Source organism: Mytilus galloprovincialis, chromosome 14, assembly GCF_965363235.1.
Source record: "Mytilus galloprovincialis chromosome 14, xbMytGall1.hap1.1, whole genome shotgun sequence".
NCBI classification, from domain to species: domain Eukaryota; kingdom Metazoa; phylum Mollusca; class Bivalvia; order Mytilida; family Mytilidae; genus Mytilus; species Mytilus galloprovincialis.
Genome location: NC_134851.1, coordinates 72,859,490 through 72,878,799, shown reverse-complemented (window position 1 = coordinate 72,878,799; position 19,310 = coordinate 72,859,490). Strand labels below are relative to the sequence as shown.

The following is a 19,310-nucleotide window of genomic DNA, read 5'->3' as shown; positions in this document are numbered from 1 at the left end:
TGTTTGTTCCATTTGTAATAAAGAGTCAATATTTTGTGAGGCCTATGTATTTTGTAGATTCATTTTTTTGAGTGAGTGATCATACATTGTATAATTTGTCACTGGTGTCTTAAGGTCAAGGAACAGTAAATGGGCTATGTCGCAGATTTTGCTCAAATTTTGCATACAATCTTGGCTCGGTGAACTACAACTGACAATCGAAAAAATAATGCATTTATCTCTTTTATTATCTGAAATACTGCAGATTGATTTCTTTTAATATGGGTGAATATTTGTATAGAAAGCACATACAATCAGCGAAAAAACATACAAAATTTGTGTTAAAATCGCCAAATCTTTTATTCTACTCCATAGATTTTTTTTTAAAAACTGTATGTTTTTGACACATAAAATTCTGTTATAATGATGCAAAATAAAGATAGGGTCACCGACTTCGTTTGTTGTCTAATAATCATTTTTTCACCTTGTTGGTAGTGAAAAACGTCAAAAATCAACGTTTTACGGCCTGCAACACGGCGACGTTACGATTATTTCGACGTTTTATAGGATTTTTTCACAAAGAACACAACATTGAATGATGTATACCGTAAAAACGAAGTCGGTGACCCTATCTTTATTTTACATCATTATAACGGTAATTTATGTATCAACAACATATAGTTTTTTAAGAAAAATCTATGGAGTAGAATTTGAGATTTGGCGATTTTAAGACAAATTTTAGAAGGTTTTATGCCGATTTTATGTGCTTTCTATACAAATGCTCACCAATTTTGTAAGAATTCAATCAGTAATATTTTAAATGATAAATGAACTCAATGCATTATTTTTTCGATTTTCAGTTGAAGTTCATCGAGCCAGAGTTGTATGCAAAATTTTGCTGAAATCTGTGACATAGCCCATTTACTGTAACTTGACCTTAAGTCATTCTCTATGATATCATTCCCATTAAAGCACATTCTCTGCTATCCATGAATATTTGAATTTCTTCCTTCATTTAGATTATGGTAACTAATTCATAGTTCGTTAGCAATTGTCTATAACAATTTGTTGTCGTTTAAATAAATCTTCAAAATATCAATTTGTGCAATCAGAGACATACAATACAATACTAGTATTCTGGGAGCAGTACATGTATATTTAATATATATGCTCCTGTAGTATTTCTAATGGCATTGTTAACGTCCCAAAAAAAATCTATCACGATACATGAGGGGGAATAGGACCTTTATCGGGACTCCGGGATCGGGTGTTTTTAAGCTCGGGATTTCGGGATTGACCCTTTCGGGATCCGGGAATTCTTTCTTCGAATTTCGGGACCTCGGGATTTCGTGTTTTTTAAGCCCGGGATTTCGGGATGTCGTGTTTTCAAGCCCGGGATTTCGGGATCAGGACCCCTCCTACCCTCCCTCATACATGTTGTCCCTTCTTTTTATTGTACACATCAAATAAGTACATGGCTATTATATTTTGTATACATATTTTGGTTATCAGATATTTTTGCTGCGGAATTTTAGACCTGGTATCCTGTCTAACCGGTTTCCTATGTGTTCTCTAAAGAACCAGTCGATATTATGGCAACGATTTTGCAGAAAGTTTCACAAGGTCTAATCCTTTATCCGCACCTTCCATAAAATAGAAATAACATGCATTTATTTTTTCCTGCGAACTTAAAATTGAAACGGAGAGCTGCCATATAATGATTAATCTGTCATCTTCATGATCTAAAAAATAACCATAACATTCAGAAATTGAAAATTATTTATAACCTTTCAAATTATGCCTAAGTCATGTAAGTGTTCACAAAAAAATTTGTGTCACACATAAACTAAACAAAATAGATTTTATTAATCTTGCATAACAAAACAATATGAAACAGGTGCTATATGTACATTTGTACCTGAATATCTCCCGAAGGTTATTGGTGCATATTTCATTATTTGTTTACTTCTCATCTTGACTCCAGTGCGTGTGATCTATAGTCGCTGTCAGCTTAAATTCATAGCAGTTATCTGTAAACATAATCTAAACTATAAATCCCGTTCCCTCAAGATATAGTTTTTCACATTCCATCCATAAATTGTCAAAAGAAAAATATTTGTCATTTTGGGGCATTTTGTAGCTGGCTACATATGGGGGTATGGACTTTGCTCATTGTTGAAGGCTGTTCAGTGACCTACAAGTGCAAACCAATAGGGCTCTTCACGGTTAGTTCGGCCATATTGGATAGGGGGCAGATTTTCATAATAGAGGTAAAAATGGTGTGAAAAATACGGGAAAACATCATTAAAACAGAGCTGTTGCTTGGAAACACACATAGGATTTCCCACACTTTCATACCATTTCCACCTCCTTCCAAAAAATCTGCCCCCTATCCAATATGGCCGAACTAACCGTGAAGAGCCCTATTACCAAATATAGTTATCCTATTATGCATTATAAGAGAGAAATTAACATTACAAATTTTAAAACTTTTTTAAGTAGTAACTAAACTACATGTTACGATGTATTGTAAACATTCAGGCGCAGATCCAGAGCTTGAAGCAGGTTTTTTTTGTGATAAATGTTTTTGAACATTAGAGAGGTTTTCTTGGTAAACCAAACCATATGTTTTTCAATAATTGGCACACTTTTTGTTCATCCGGCATATGGTTACTCAAAATAAAAGAATGTGTAGGGTGCAAAAGTGAAAGGGGGCGAACCTGAATAATAAAATTGAGAAAGGAAATGGGGTATGTGTCAAAGCGACAACAACCCCACCATAGAGCACACAACAGCAGAAGTCCACCAATGGGTCTTCAATGTTTAGTGGTACTTTTTTTTTTTTTTTGTGAGATTTACATTCTGTGCTTTACCCAATACTGAACTTTTTTTTTCTAAACTGTCCAGGGTTGTTGTCCGTAGCAAACAAAGCACAAAAATAGCAGTAAATTCTGTCCTTTGAAGTTGAATATACAATCCATGGGGGATAGTTCAGCCACGCATATATTAGAAGCATCTTATAAATTAACATTTCTCGAATACGAAAAGAAAAGAAGTATGTCATGTATGTGGATTCCAGTTTTTCATTTAGGGAACTACAGATGTGGAAATAAAGTTTGCAAAATCCTTAGATTCAGCAGGTGTCCTTTTCTAAAAAAAAAACATCTAATGGATATATATAGGGTGAAAAGTATTTTTCATCAAATCAAGCTAACAGAAAACGTTTTAATCATAAAACAAACAAAGTAATAAAATATAGAGATAGCAGCCTTGGATTGTCTTAATTAAATCCTTTGATCCTCTAATTATCAAGTTCCCCTCCATTGCCCTCAGGCCAATGTAATTATGACATGTGTATATTTAATGGAGTGTAGCGACAACGTGTCACCCTAATCAGTGCTGGATATTCTATTTACTCATACAAAAATTGTTTTAAGATTTCTAAGCGGGAGGGGGGTGGTGGGTTTGTGAACCCCCTAAATCCCCCTAAATCCAGTAGTGTACATTTGTAGTTGTTTAACTTCTGTGTCATTTGTTTTCTTGTGGAGAGTTGTCTCATTGGCAATCATACCATATCTTGTTTTTTATATTTCTACATTGAAACCTGCATTTACAAGAATGTTACATGTATGTAATTTTCCGTTATCAGGCTGTGTAAGGTGTACATCAAGGCAATGGACAGCTGTAAGAGGAGGGAAAAAATGGAATGTCCAAAGACCAAAACCTAGAGTATGGAAAGCTAGAGTACTTGAGAGTATTACAAGACCTATTTATGTAGAGGATATTGTTCCAATATCTCAATCATGTGAAAAATTGGAGATTACAACACAAGATACAGTAAGTATTACAGTGTAAACTCCAAGAACAAGTTTTGTTGAGTAGATTAATTAGTTAAACTGAGAATACAGGAAATGGTTTATTGATAGGTTGTAGTCAAATTTGTTTTATCAATGGAAACTCTATTTTACTGCTTTAATCAATTGCTCATTTCAATATAAAGTATTGTAATTCAACATTGCTTGTAATGTTCATTTTGATTTGATAACGTCACAAATTGTCATTCATCAATAAGAAATTGATGCTATGAAAACATAAGGGCAAGCACAGACGAAGTTTGACAAATTTAAAATATATGATTTTATCTTGTTTTTTGTCAGTTTCTTTAAAATGGAAACGACAATATTTTATTTTAAGCTCTGATGGCATCAATTGGTGTTTCCTGGCATTATAGGAATGCTGTATGCTTCACCAGTAAACTGAATTTGCGACCATCAAATCACCAATGGATGTCATTGGAGCTTGAAATACAATACAATTATCTTCTAATTGAAATTTCCTCCTATTCACATATATATTCAATAGATATTAGTAACCCATGTACAATGATGTATATAAATGAATCCACAATATTTGATTTGTATTTCTTAACAGGAGGTAGATGAATATGAAGAATTTATGTACAAACAAGTGAAGAAGATGTTTGACGAGAATACAATGATTCTAGTATGTCAGATGCTGAGCATGCCTACAGTTGACAAGAGAAAGGCTATTAACACCATGAAAGATAACGGGATGAGATTGTGGTTCTATAACAATAGATTAATAAGGTGAGTGGTACTGGTCAGTCAGATGCTGAGCATGCCTACAGTTGACAAGAGAAAAGCTATCAACACAATGAAAGATAACGGGATGAGATTGTGTTTTTATAACAATAGATTAATAAGGTGAGTGGTACTGGTCAGTTAGGTGCTGAGCATGCCTACAGTTGACAAGAGAAAGGCTATCAACACAATGAAAGATAACGGGATGAGATTGTGTTTCTATAACAATAGATTAATAAGATGAGTGGTACTGGTCAGTCAAATGCTGAGTATGCCTGCTGTTGTACTGAAAATTCAGAAATTAGTATGTGCATATATTATTGTGATTTTGTCATTTTAGACTAGAATGTGATTTTAATTTTTACATTATTAAGAAAAATCATGTTTATATCATATAAATTTTTATTAAATTCGAGTTTAAATTATTGCAATTGTAACCCAGTTGTGCTTTTTGCAATTAATAAAAACATCACAATAATTTAGATTGAATAAAGATCAATTGAATTGTCATTGGAAAATATTGAGTTATCTCCCTTGGATCATTAATTTATTATTTAGTCCACATCAAAATTTATCTTTTTTACATTCATGACATTAGAAAAATTTAAAGTTAATATTATATATAAATAATTTTACTGTTCAATGTTTTTACTTATTGTTCACATGTATACTGCATCACCATATCTAAAATAAACAAAGATGTGGTATGATTGCGAATGAGACAACTCTCCACAAGTTACCAAATGAAACAGAAATTAACAACTATTAACTAAAGGTCATTGTACGACCTCCCAAAATGAGTAAAACCCATAACTCATAGTCAGCCCTGGAATGAAAAATGTAAAACAATTCAAAAGAAAAACCTTTTGGCCTGATTTATGTACAAAATACACACAAAAACCAAATATGAGATACAGCAACAAAACACAACCACTGAATTGCTTGTCTCCACGGAAACCAGAGTCGTCAGAGACCAATAATGTTTCCAGCTTCATTTAAACCAAAACAGAATATTCCCAGTATCGATTGTATCCATTATTATAAAGACAAATATTGATGTTCTTTTATTTCAGACGAGCCATAACAGAATATTCCCAGTATAAGAACATGGCTCCCTGGATTATAGGGTCCAATGTTTATGTTGTATGCCCAGAGCCTAAGGTCAAAGAAGCTTTAAAAATACTGAAGAAAATTCCTGATTTTATTGTTCTAGGTAGGTTACCATGGTGATATTAGGGAAATTTTATAATTCTTTAAATGTTTTATCTATACCTATAGCTACCTATTGATAAATTCACAATATTTTTGTACAAAATTAATCTCTGAAGTTTTGTTCTGTTGTAACTTTAGGTTAATTATGATTATTTCAACTTGATAACTGATGTAATTGAATGAATCTATTAACTTAACATTATATTGTAGGTGGTTTGGTAGAAAACAGTTTATATTCCAAAGATGGATTAACACATTATTCACAGTTACCTAACATTGAACAATTACGTGGAGAACTTGTCAGTATATTAAACATGGCCGCTGGAGGGAAGACTCATTCATTGTTAGAATCACATCAACAAACATTGTGTAGAAATCTGGCTCAGTACATTAAACAGGAAACAGACGGAGAGGACAATTCGTGATATAGAATTAATAAATAGAAATAAATAGAAATAATTCAGTGTTGATGTTTGTCAAAAAAATATGAAAACCTTTTATCTCAATCAAATCTTTGTCAGGTCCATTTCTAGCTATCTGCACCATGTGTTTTTTATTGTAGTTTGTCTAAATTTGTATGACTTTTTAGCTCACCCGACCTGAAGGGCCAAGTGAGCTATTTTATTCACTTGATGTCTGTTGTCCGTCCACGTTAACTTTTTTTCATTTTGAACCACTGAATGGAATGAAACCAAAAACATGGCTTAGTTTAACATAAGACCCTAAGGGAAACACATACAAATGTCTTTTTTAGAGAGCAGCTGAATGAAATGAAACCAAACATGGCATAAAAAGTAAAATAAAAAAAATACTGAACTCAGAGGAACATCCATTCGGAAAGTCCATAATCACATGGCAAAATCAAATGACAAAACACATCAAAACCAAATGGACAAGAACTGTCATATTCCTGACTTGGTACAGGCATTTTCAAATGTTACATATGAGGTGCTGATAAAGTGTTGCTACTGTGTCGTAGTTCAAAGATTGCCACCAGGATCTTTAATAAATTAAGGGACTAATATTAAACCAAATTTGGCCTCAATATTTATTTGGGTATCTGTAATGATTTTGATTTATGTTTACATGATTTCAAAAATCAAAGTAGAGTCAGGTGAGCAAGACATAGCTCACCTGTTCCAAAGACAAATGGCCATATGGTCTATTACCAACACATAGCTCACCTGTTCCAAAGACAAATGACCATATGGTCTATTACCAACACATAGCTCACCTGTTCCAAAGACAAATGACCATATGGTCTATTACCAACACATAGCTCACCTGTTCCAAAGACAAATGGCCATATGGTCTATTACCAACACATAGCTCACCTGTTCCAAAGACAAATGACCATATGGTCTATTAGCAACACATAGCTCACCTGTTCCAAAGACAAATGGCCATATGGTCTATTACCAACACATAGCTCACCTGTTTCAAAGACAAATGGCCATATGGTCTATTACCAACACATTGCTCACCTGTTTCAAAGACAAATGGCCATATGGTCTATTACCAACACATTGCTCACCTGTTCAAAAGACAAATGGCCATATGGTCTATTACCAACACATTGCTCACCTGTTCAAAAGACAAATGGCCATATGGTCTATTACCAACAAATTGGCTCACCTGGTCCAAAGACAAATGGCCATATGGTCTATTACCAACACATAGCTCACCTGTTCCAAAGACAAATGGCCATATAGTCTATTACCAACAATTGGCTCACCTGTTTCAAAGACAAATAGCCATATGGTCTATTACTAACACATAGCTCACCTGTTTCAAAGACAAATGGCCATATGGTCTATTACCAACACATAGCTCACCTGTTCCAAAGAAAAATGGCCATATGGTCTATTACCAACAATTGGCTCACCTGTTTCAAAGACAAATAGCCATATGGTCTATTACTAACACATAGCTCACCTGTTTCAAAGACAAATGGCCATATGGTCTATTACCAACACATTGCTCACCTGTTTCAAAAGACAAATGGCCATATGGTCTATTACCAACACATAGCTCACCTGTTCCAAAGACAAATGGCCATATGGTCTATTACCAACACATAGCTCACCTGTTCCAAAGACAAATGGCCATATGGTCTATTACCAACAATTGCATTTGCTGTCATTATTAACCTTTTCAAAATATGTCTTAAATCTAAAAACTTAGCAGTCAGAGCTCAGAAATAAGTCAAAATCTGCTTTTGACTCAGAGGTCTAAACATGAAGGTTTCAAGATTTGTCTCCCTTTAATTTAAGACAAATTATGACTTCAATAAGTCGAATAGTGTAATGCAAGCAATATTTGACCTGAATTAAAAAGTTGGAATATTGACTCCTACAAGTTGATAAGTAACAAAAAATTTATCAACTTCACGACCCAAGCATATTTATAAAAAGGTCGAGGTCATGAAATTATGACAACATTGAAAGACATATACAATGCTTTGTCTTTAAAGGAAAAAATATGCATGAGAACCTAAAAAACGGAATTAATGTTTATTTACTTTACAATGCAACCATCTGTAATCACACAAAATGAGGAAAATAATTTATGTTAAGTAAAAATGTCCAATAAGATAATTAAATATAGATAGCTCAGGTCCTTGTGAACTCTCAAGTCCTTGTGAACTCTCAGGTCCTTGTGAACTCCCAGACAGGTTTATGATGTCATAGGTGGTACACTTTGGCCACCAATTAAATTTAAATCTTCTCATAAACATAAATTGACTTAAACAAGTCTGTCATTTTCTGACTTAAATAAGTCTGAAAATGAAAGTTCATTTTTATTATAAATACATTTTTTGACTTGTGCAAGTCAGATAATTTTAAAAGGAGGAATTTTGTATGCTAGGATTGAGAACAAATACATTTACAGGGTAAGATTATCCTGTAGTGTGGTAGATCTTTGACATGTACATCAACAGGGAGAGGTAACATGCTGTATGCTTGAAAGGAGAATGCAGTAAAAAAAGGGTAGAAAGAAACAAAGGAAACTGACAATGCCATGGCTAAAAAAAAAAGAAAAAAAAAAGAATAGTGCACAAGACACAACATATAACACTGAAGACTAAGCAACACAAATCTCATCAAGGTTATCCTGGTGTTTGTCAGGTTTACGGACAAGCACAACAACGTGAAAATGTTATATGCTATATGCTACATGTAGGACATGGAACCGGTACAACAGCTGGGTACAGTTATCCTCCTACGATTTAGGTTTAAAGTTTAATATTTGATTATTGTTTCCATGATATCCTGTTCCCATAGTAAGGTATGGTAGTTCATGTTGGTATGTCATTTATATCGGCATAATCTGTGATTGATAAGTGTAGTCCAACATCGATTGGCATAGATAATGATAGATTAGTATAATCCGTGAATGATTGACAGATAAAATTGAGAATGGAAATGGGGATTGTGTCAAAGAGACAACAACCCGCCCAAATAAAAAAACAACAGCAGAGGGTCACCAACAGGTCTTCAATGTAGCGAGAAATTCCCGCACCCGGAGGCGTCCTTCAGCTGGCCCCTAAACAAATATATACTAGTCCAGTGATAATGAACGCCATACTAATTTCCAAATTGTACACAAGAAACTAAAATTAAAATAATACAAGACTAACAAAGGCCAGAGGCTCCTGACTTGGGACAGGCGCAAAAATGCGGCGGGGTTAAACATGTTTGTGAGATCTCAACCCTCCCCCTATACCTCTAACCAATGTAGTAAAGTAAACGCATAACAATACGCACATTAAAATTCAGTTCAAGAGAAATCCGAGTCTGATGTCAGAAGACTATTGTCTGCTCTATGGTCGGGTTGTTGTCGCTTTGACACATTCCCCATTTCATTTCTCAATTTTATGAATCATTGACATAGTCCACGAATGAATGAGTCCATGAATGATTGGCATAGTCCATAAATGATTGACATGGGTCGTGAATGAATGACATAGTCCGTGAATGATTGACATAGTCCATGAATGATTGGCATAGTCCATGAATGATTGACATAGTCCGTGAATGATTGATATAGTCCACGAATGATTGACATGGGTAGTGAATAAATGACATGGGTCGTGAATGAATGACATAGTCCGTGAATGATTGACATAGTCCATGAATGATTGGCATAGTCCACGAATTGATTGACATGGGTCGTGAATGAATGACATAGTCCGTGAATTAATGACATGGGTCGTGAATGAATGACAGTCCATGAATGATTGGCATAGGTCCTGAATGAATGACATAGTCCATGAATGATTGGCATAGTCCACGAATAATTGACATGGGTCGTGAATGAATGACATAGTCTGTAAATGGTTGACTTAGTATGTATTCTGTAAATGATTGAAATTGGTCGTGAATGAATGACATAGCCCCTAAATGATTGACATACTCCGTGAATGATTAACAAGAACCGTGTATGATTGATATTGACCATCTATGATAAGCATAGTACCTGAATGATTGACATAGTCCCTAAATGGTTGATATTGGTCGTGAATGAATGACATAGTCCGTGAATTATTGACGTAGGTCGTGAATGATTGACATAGTCCGTGGATGATATGCATAGAATGTATGATTGAAATAGATCATGAATGATTGACACATACCGCTAATGATTGACATATACCGTGAATGATTGACATATATTCTGTGAATGATTGACATAGCCGATGAATGAATGACATGAGTCGTGAATGATTGACATATACCATGAATGATTTACATATACATATAGACTGTTAATAGTTGACATAGTCCATGAATGATTGACAGTGATCGTGAATGAATGACATAGTCTGTGAATGAATGACATAGTCCGTGAATGAATGACATAGTCCGTGAATGAATGATATGAGTCGTGAATGATTGACATAGTCCCTAAATGGTTGAAAGAGGTCGTGAATTGTTGATATGATCCGTTAATAAATGACATGGTTCGTGAATTATTGACGTGAGTCGTGAATGATTGACATAGTCCGTAAATGATTGACATGACTCCTGAATGATAGACATAGTCCCGAAATGATTGGCATAGTCCGTGAATGATTGACATATACCTTTAATGATTTACATATTTCATGAATGATTTACACAAGTCCGATAGTACATAAATGATTGACATGATCTAGGAATGATTGACATACTCCGTGAATGATTAACATAGACCATAGATGATTGATATTGACCATCAAGGATAAGCGTAGCCCCTAAATGAATGACAGGCCGTAAATATTTGAAATAGTTTGTGCATGATTGAGATACCGATAATGTTTGATATAAACCATGGGGGATTGACATATACCATTATTGATTTACATAGCCAAGGAATGAATGACATAATCCGTGAATGATTGACATAGCCAATAAATGAATGACATAGTCAGTGAATGATTGACATAGCTAATGAAGAAATTACATAGTCCGTGAATGATTGACATAGCTATTGAAAATAATGACATAGTCCGTGAATGATTGACATAATCCATGAATGAATGTCATAGTCCATGAATGATCGTCATATCCAATGAATGAATGGCATAGTCCGTAATTGATTTACGTAGCCGATGATCCTATGACAAAGTCCGTGAATGATTGACATAGTCCGTGAATCATTTTCATAGCCAATGAATGAATGATATAGTCATGAATGATTTTGATAGCCAATGAATGAATGAATACTTTGTGAATGATTAACATAAGCCGTGAACGATTGACCTAGTTCATGAATAATTGACATAGATCGTGAATGATTGACATATACCGAAAATGATTGGTATTGTCCGTGTATGATTGATTTATACTAAATAATTGATATATTTATCATGAATGATTGACATTGACCGTGAATGATTACCATGGCCTTTGAATGATTGACATTGTGCACCAATGGTTGACATTGGTCTGTAATGATTGACATTGACCGTAGATGGTTGACATAGACCGTAGATGGTTGACATTGGTCTGTAATGATTGACATAGACCGTAGATGGTTGACATTGGTCTGTAATGATTGACATAGACCGTAGATGGTTGACATTGGTCTGTAATGATTGACATAGACCGTAGATGGTTGACATTGGTCTGTAATGATTGACATAGACCGTAGATGGTTGACATTGGTCTGTAATGATTGACATAGACCGTAGATGGTTGACATTGGTCTGTAATGATTGACATAGACCGTAGATGGTTAACATTGATCTGTAATGATTGGCATAGACTGTAGATGGTTAACATGGTTTATAGATAATGAATGGTTGGCATATAATGTGAATGATTTATATAGAATGTGAATCATTAGCATAGTCCGTTTGATTTAAACACATCTACTGGAGGATACTAGGAAAACAGGCTATGTGGTATGGGTTTAGCTCATTGTTTAATGCCGTACGATAACCTATAGTTAAAAAGGAGGATACTAGGAAAATAGGCTATGTGGTATGGGTTTAGCTCATTGTTTAATGCCGTACGATAACCTATAGTTAAAAAGGAGGATACTAGGAAAACAGGCTATGTGGTATGGGTTTAGCTCACTGTTTAATGCCGTACGATAACCTATAGTTAAAAAGGAGGATACTAGGAAAATAGGCTATGTGGTATGGGTTTAGCTCATTGTTTAATGCCGTACGATAACCTATAGTTAAAAAGGAGGATACTAGGAAAATAGGCTATGTGGTATGGGTTTAGCTCATTGTTTAATGCCGTACGATAACCTATAGTTAAAAAGGAGGATACTAGGAAAATAGGCTATGTGGTATGGGTTTAGCTCACTGTTTAAAGCCGTACGATAACCTATAGTTAAAAAGGAGGATACTAGGAAAACAGGCTATGTGGTATGGGTTTAGCTCATTGTTTAATGCCGTACGATAACCTATAGTTAAAAAGGAGGATACTAGGAAAGCAGGCTATGTGGTATGGGTTTAGCTCACTGTTTAATGCCGTACGATAACCTATACTTATATACTGGGAAAACAGGCTATGTGGTATGGGTTTAGCTCATTGTTTAATGCCGTACGATAACCTATAGTTATAAACTGGGAAAACAGGCTATGTGGTATGGATTTAGCTCACTGTTTAATGCCGTACGATAACCTATAGTTAAAAAGGAGGATACTAGGAAAATAGGCTATGTGGTATGGGTTTAGCTCATTGTTTAATGCCGTACGATAACCTAGAGTTAAAAAGGAGGATACTAGGAAAACAGGCTATGTGGTATGGGTTTAGCTCATTGTTTAATGCCGTACGATAACCTAGAGTTAAAAAGGAGGATACTATGAAAACAGGCTATGTGGTATGGGTTTAGCTCATTGTTTAATGCCGTACGATAACCTATAGTTAAAAAGGAGGATACTAGGAAAATAGGCTATGTGGTATGGTTTTAGCTCATTGTTTAATGCCGTACGATAACCTATAGTTAAAAAGGAGGATACTAGGAAAACAGGCTACGTGGTATGGGTTTAGCTCACTGTTTAATGCCGTACGATAACCTATAGATAAAAAGGAGGATTTAATGCCGTACGATAACCTATAGTTAAAAAGGAGGATACTAGGAAAACAGGCTATGTGGTATGGGTTTAGCTCATTGTTTAATGCCGTACGATAACCTATAGTTAAAAAGGAGGATACTAGGAAAACAGGCTATGTGGTATGGGTTTAGCTCACTGTTTAATGCCGTACGATAACCTATAGATAAAAAGGAGGATACTAGGAAAATAGGCTATGTGGTATGGGTTTAGCTCATTGTTTAATGCCGTACGATAACCTATAGTTAAAAAGGAGGATACTAGGAAAACAGGCTATGTGGTATGGGTTTAGCTCATTGTTTAATGCCGTACCATAACCTATAGTTAAAAAGGAGGATACTAGGAAAACAGGCTATGTGGTATGGGTTTAGCTCATTGTTTAATGCCGTACGATAACCTATAGTTAAAAAGGAGGATACTAGGAAAACAGGCTATGTGGTATGGGTTTAGCTCATTGTTTAATGCCGTACCATAACCTATAGTTAAAAAGGAGGATACTAGGAAAACAGGCTATGTGGTATGGGTTTAGCTCATTGTTTAATGCCGTACGATAACCTATAGTTAAAAAGGAGGATACTAGGAAAACAGGCTATGTGGTATGGGTTTAGCTCATTGTTTAATGCCGTACGATAACATATAGTTAAAAAGGAGGATACTAGGAAAACAGGCTATGTGGTATGGGTTTAGCTCATTGTTTAATGCGTACGATAACCTATAGTTAAAAAGGAGGATACTAGGAAAACAGGCTATGTGGTATGGGTTTAGCTCACTGTTTAATGCCGTACGATAACCTATAGTTAAAAAGGAGGATACTAGGAAAACAGGCTATGTGGTATAGGTTTAGCTCATTGTTTAATGCCGTACAATAACATATAGTTAAAAGGAGGATACTAGGAAAACAGGCTATGTGGTATAGGTTTAGCTCATTGTTTAATGCCGTACAATAACATATAGTTAAAAGGAGGATACTAGGAAAACAGGCTATGTGGTATGGGTTTAGCTCATTGTTTAATGCCGTACGATAACCTATAGTTAAAAGGAGGATACTAGGAAAACAGGCTATGTGGTATGGGTTTAGCTCATTGTTTAATGCCGTACGATAACCTATAGTTAAAAAGGAGGATACTAGGAAAACAGGCTATGTGGTATCGGTTTAGCTCATTGTTTAATGCCGTACGATAACCTATAGTTAAAACTTTTATGTGATTTTGTCTCCTGTTGAGAGTCGTCTCATTAGCAGTCATATCATACCACACTTTATTTTGGTACTCTGGTAATCCGAACCGTGATAATCATGCATGCTGATATGGTATTGTCCGCCGCTGAAGTGCGTTTTCGGTCACACTAAATAGCGATGGGGCATTGTGGTGCTATCTTGTCGGTAAACGAGGAATTCATGAAAGGAACAAAGTCAAGAACAATGTTAACAATATATTATATCCACATGAAAAAATTCAAAGAGGACGATCTCTCATTTAGTATGTATAAAAAAAATGTAATTATAACTAAGGGCATACATAGATAATAAAAAAACTAAACGCAAATGCATTTACTCTCTATTGAAAAATCTACTTCTCATAAGAATTGCATATCTGCAGATTTTAAATAGCCATCACGCGTCATGTATACCATCACATATTACCGAACGGACCATATCGTACTTCGGATGAGACCATTGCTTTTCAGCATGCAGGGCCGTAACTACATTGAGGCAAATGAGGCAAATGCCTCATCTTTTAAATTTAAAAAAAAAAAAAAAAAAATAAAACAAAAGATTGTCTTCATATGATTGTCTTCATATCAAATTGTTTTCAATGAAAGTGTCTTGCAAGAAGCAAGTTCTCTTCACTCTCTGATGTCGCCCCTGCATATTTTTCGTAATCCATGTTTCTATTTTACTTTTGGTTTTCAGAGTTGATGGTCTATTGTTTGTACTTTTGTGTCCCGGGTTTGTCTTTTGTTCATTTATTGTCCAACTTAATGACTAGTCTGAGTGTTGATTTTCATTTGTAAACCTGTCACACTGTGTAATGTTGCATGTCCACCGATGTCCAGGCATTGTGCGAGAAAATATTTTAAGAATATACGATGCTACTGGACACAGAAAAAAGTGGTCGTTTCTGCATGGAGAATTGAATTTGATATCAAAGAATACGAAACTGTCTTTCTTGTATATAAAACCATACCCAATTTTTCTTAGTATGGATTGCAAAATTAGGTATTTTCTGTAGGTGAGATATGCACAGAAGTGATAGATATGTATTATAAATATAGAAAATTGAATATATTAATCAACAACAAAATTTAAAAAAAATAACTGTATCATATATCCAAGCGCCTGTGGATAAAACTAGATAGCTGACATGGTTTAAATTAAAGTAAGACCACCAATTTCCCGGTATCAAATCATTTGTTGAAAAAAACATCAATGTATTGCCATATGACCTTTTAAATTCAAGGTTTAAATTTGCATTAAGTCGTGTTCAGACCATTTAACAGAAAATAAAGGAATATGAAGTACACCTGCACGGGAGCTAATCGCACACAATGTCAATGTATAGAAAAAAATACAAATGATCAATGGTCAAAGTTTTTATTCCTGTTCTTCATCTTGATAGTTGTTGGAGGGTCTTCAATAATGAAAGAATCATAAATACCGTAAAGTAAAACAAGGTCAATATGGTCCCTAGTGTCGACTTGAGCAGTACTAGTATTTAACGTATATTACTGCACTAATGACTGTCACTATATTTAAATCTAGTCATAAAAAAGTCTCAAGTCAGCACAATACAAGACAAGAACGGACAGACAGATCCGGTATTAATGATTATGAGAATTACGATTTTTGCTTTATCCTACATATCGGTCTTTTAATGTTTTGAATTTCCCTAAAACTTTAAAGTCTTAAATAACAATGAATCTATGTTTTTGCTTTGAGACCAGAATATTGTCGAAAAAATAGCTAAAAATGATTTGCGTTTCTATGTAAGAAAGAGTCCGGGAAATGCTCAGAATGCACGATTTTGCGTTATTTTTCTGAGAGCTTCTGGGGGCCTTAAGCGGCCCCAATACCCCTCGCCAAAGTTTTTTCGCCTCGCTACGCTCGACGAATATATTTTGCCTCAGTATTAAAAGGGGCTAGTTACGGCCCTGGCATGACTATCGCACTTCAGCGTCCCCATCGCACCGAATCCAACATACAAGATATATGTTACCCGTGACGACGTCGACAGCAACCATATCCTTGATATATGTTACCCGTGACGACGTCGCCAGCAACCATATCCTTGATATATGTTACCCGTGACGACGTCGCCAGAAACCATATCCTTGAAAATCTGTTAAACAGTGAAACCGGTAGGACACTATAGAGAAAATTTTGAACATTTTGATATAGTAATACACAAAATGTAAATTTTCATATTGACTATAAATATTTGGTGCATTTTCAGCCTTATTTTTTATAAGCATGAGTTCGAATCCCGGCGAGTAAAGAACCAAAAAAAAAATGCGAAAGCAAATTAACAAATCTAACATTGTTCGGCTGATGTTTAGACCAGATGTATATCCAACGCAATCATAGGTTTGAACGGTTTTTCCCCCTATGATTGCGTTGAATAAAAACCGCAATTTTTATACGTGTGCATGTTACAAATTTCGTTGTAGAAGGGTTTAAATACAGCACGAAAAACAATTTCCGAAAGACCAAAAGAGTGAAAAAATATATTTTTACAAAACACATTTAACTAGCAGGTCGAACAACTATATATATACATTACAAGAATGATGTTGATTGATTTATGAATTATTTCTTATGAATTTAAAAAGGTATTCAATATGTGTCTATAAAATATAAGATATAATCAATTCTATTAACAGCATGTGATTCACTGAATGAACTGACCGTCTGCGTTCTTTTAACAATTCTATTCAATGATTTAAAGATCAAATAGGTTCACTTTGGTCAAGTTCAATAAACAGAATTTCTATCAATAGTATTGACTGACAATTAAATGAATAAAATGCTGTTTGCCAATTGGTTTCCGACAATGAGACAACACCTTCACACAAAAACATAGAAGGGGTCAACATAAGTTCTCCAACGATTATTGTCATAGATCCGTGTCTTCCCAATCAATATGTATTAGGCTTTCATACACTTAAGTTTTATATAGTTTAACCTTTGATTTATAATTTTTGTCTAACCTGCGACTTTTGCCGCAGAAAGCTCAACATAGTGATAGTTATCCGGGGGCGACGTTAGCTAACTTCTTTAAAAGCTTTTAAAAATGTTTTAGAAGATGGAAGACCTGGATGCTTCATACTTTGTATATAGATGCTTCATATTACGAAGTTTCTGTCAGTCACATGTCCAATGTCCTTGACCTCATTGTCATGAACTGACCGTCTGCGTTCTTTTCACAATTCTATTCAATAATTTAAAGATCAAATGGGTTCAATTTGGTCAAGTTCAATAAACAGAATTTCTATGAATAGAACTGACAGTGGCAGTAGAATATGAATACAATTGTTTGGTATCCGGCAATGAGACAGCAATTGAACATGACATCACGACAAAGAAGGGGTCAACATCAGTTTTCCAACGATTATCATCATGCATAGGTCGGTGTCTCCACAATATGTCAAGAGTGCTTGGCTTTTTTACAGCTTACAATGCCGCTCGGCTTTAGTAACCACAACTGTAGAATAACTGATTATAGTTTAAAATAGTGACTGTAGAAAATATAGCCTTTCTTTTATATATTATAATGTGTATGCTCCGTGTTATATGGCATAACTTTTAGTTTTATAAAGTATAATGTACAGCCTTAAGTTACATGCAGTTTAATCTTAGTTAGAGTAGTCTTACTTCGCTTTTAAAATTGTCTCTCGTCTTTAATATAATACCTTAGTCTTTTTTTTTAATAGGACATACGTTGTATAGAACGCCATAGCTGCCTTATATGTACTTTTTTCTATATATGCACATACTTTTTCTTTATACTTTTTCTATATATGCATAGTTCGTTTATTCTATCGTTGTGGAGTTTTCATTATGTTTGCTTTGTCTATGTATTTGCCAGGACCAAAATTGGTTTTTGTTTGTTTCGCAAATAAAGATATTGGTATAATAATGTAGAATATAGAACATTTTTTGTTACATTCTTTCAATCAAAGTATAATATGGGTGTGTATTCAATTACTGCAAACAAAAACATAAAAATATGCATATTAATATTATACAAAAAAAAAGGAATGAATTGTTTTAAGGATTTCACAAAAAAAAAATGTAATTTGAATTAAAAATTTAAAATTTCTCTTCTCTTAAAATCAAGTAAAACTGGTTAATTGGAACTTAATGGCTTTAGACGAAACATGTCTTTCATTTTGTTTTGGTATTCATAGAACATCATGCATGTTCGGTATTTAGATGTCATATATACCAATATAAGGGATTTATAGATTGGATAATTATTTTTTTCTTAATACGATTATATTTTTAATTCTCGCATTGTCTCCCTTGGATTTTGTAATAAGATTATGCAAAGTCAGCTAATATATAATTATGTCTATATCACGATGATGTTTTCAGATACTAAGACAAACAAAATAAAGCTTATGTTTGGTACGAGTAGGAGAAAATCAATTTAACCTATAATTGCTTCAGTAGATAAATATCATTGAATATTGGACATAATCTCCAATTCAACAAAAAGAATGGCGTTCACCCTGCTTAGATTGATCTCGTCATTGTTACAACTTCAGCGTCCCGTTCAAACTTTTCATTGTTCTCGTGTCTCCATGGCGACACGCGAGGTAAACAGAAGCTCGTGCAGGTAAAATGGAATCGATCTGACAACATATAATGGTCTAAATAAATAATACGAAGAATAATTCCACAAAACGTCAATAAACTTAAATAAAACATTAAATGACATTTTTTCCTATAGGGAAACATTTTTTTA

General features: G+C 34.4%; 1 protein-coding gene across 1 annotated transcript; it reads left to right on the top strand.

Annotated features, from left to right (window-relative positions):
• Positions 1-1,499: 1,499 nt before the first annotated feature.
• LOC143058218 (large ribosomal subunit protein uL10m-like) lies at positions 1,500-6,251 on the top strand. Its single transcript, XM_076231679.1, has 5 exons — positions 1,500-1,602; positions 3,629-3,816; positions 4,411-4,586; positions 5,654-5,793; positions 6,003-6,251. The coding sequence occupies exons 1-5, from the start codon at positions 1,572-1,574 to the stop codon at positions 6,215-6,217; spliced, it is 750 nt and encodes a 249-aa protein (XP_076087794.1). The 5' UTR covers positions 1,500-1,571; the 3' UTR covers positions 6,218-6,251.
• Positions 6,252-19,310: the final 13,059 nt, after the last annotated feature.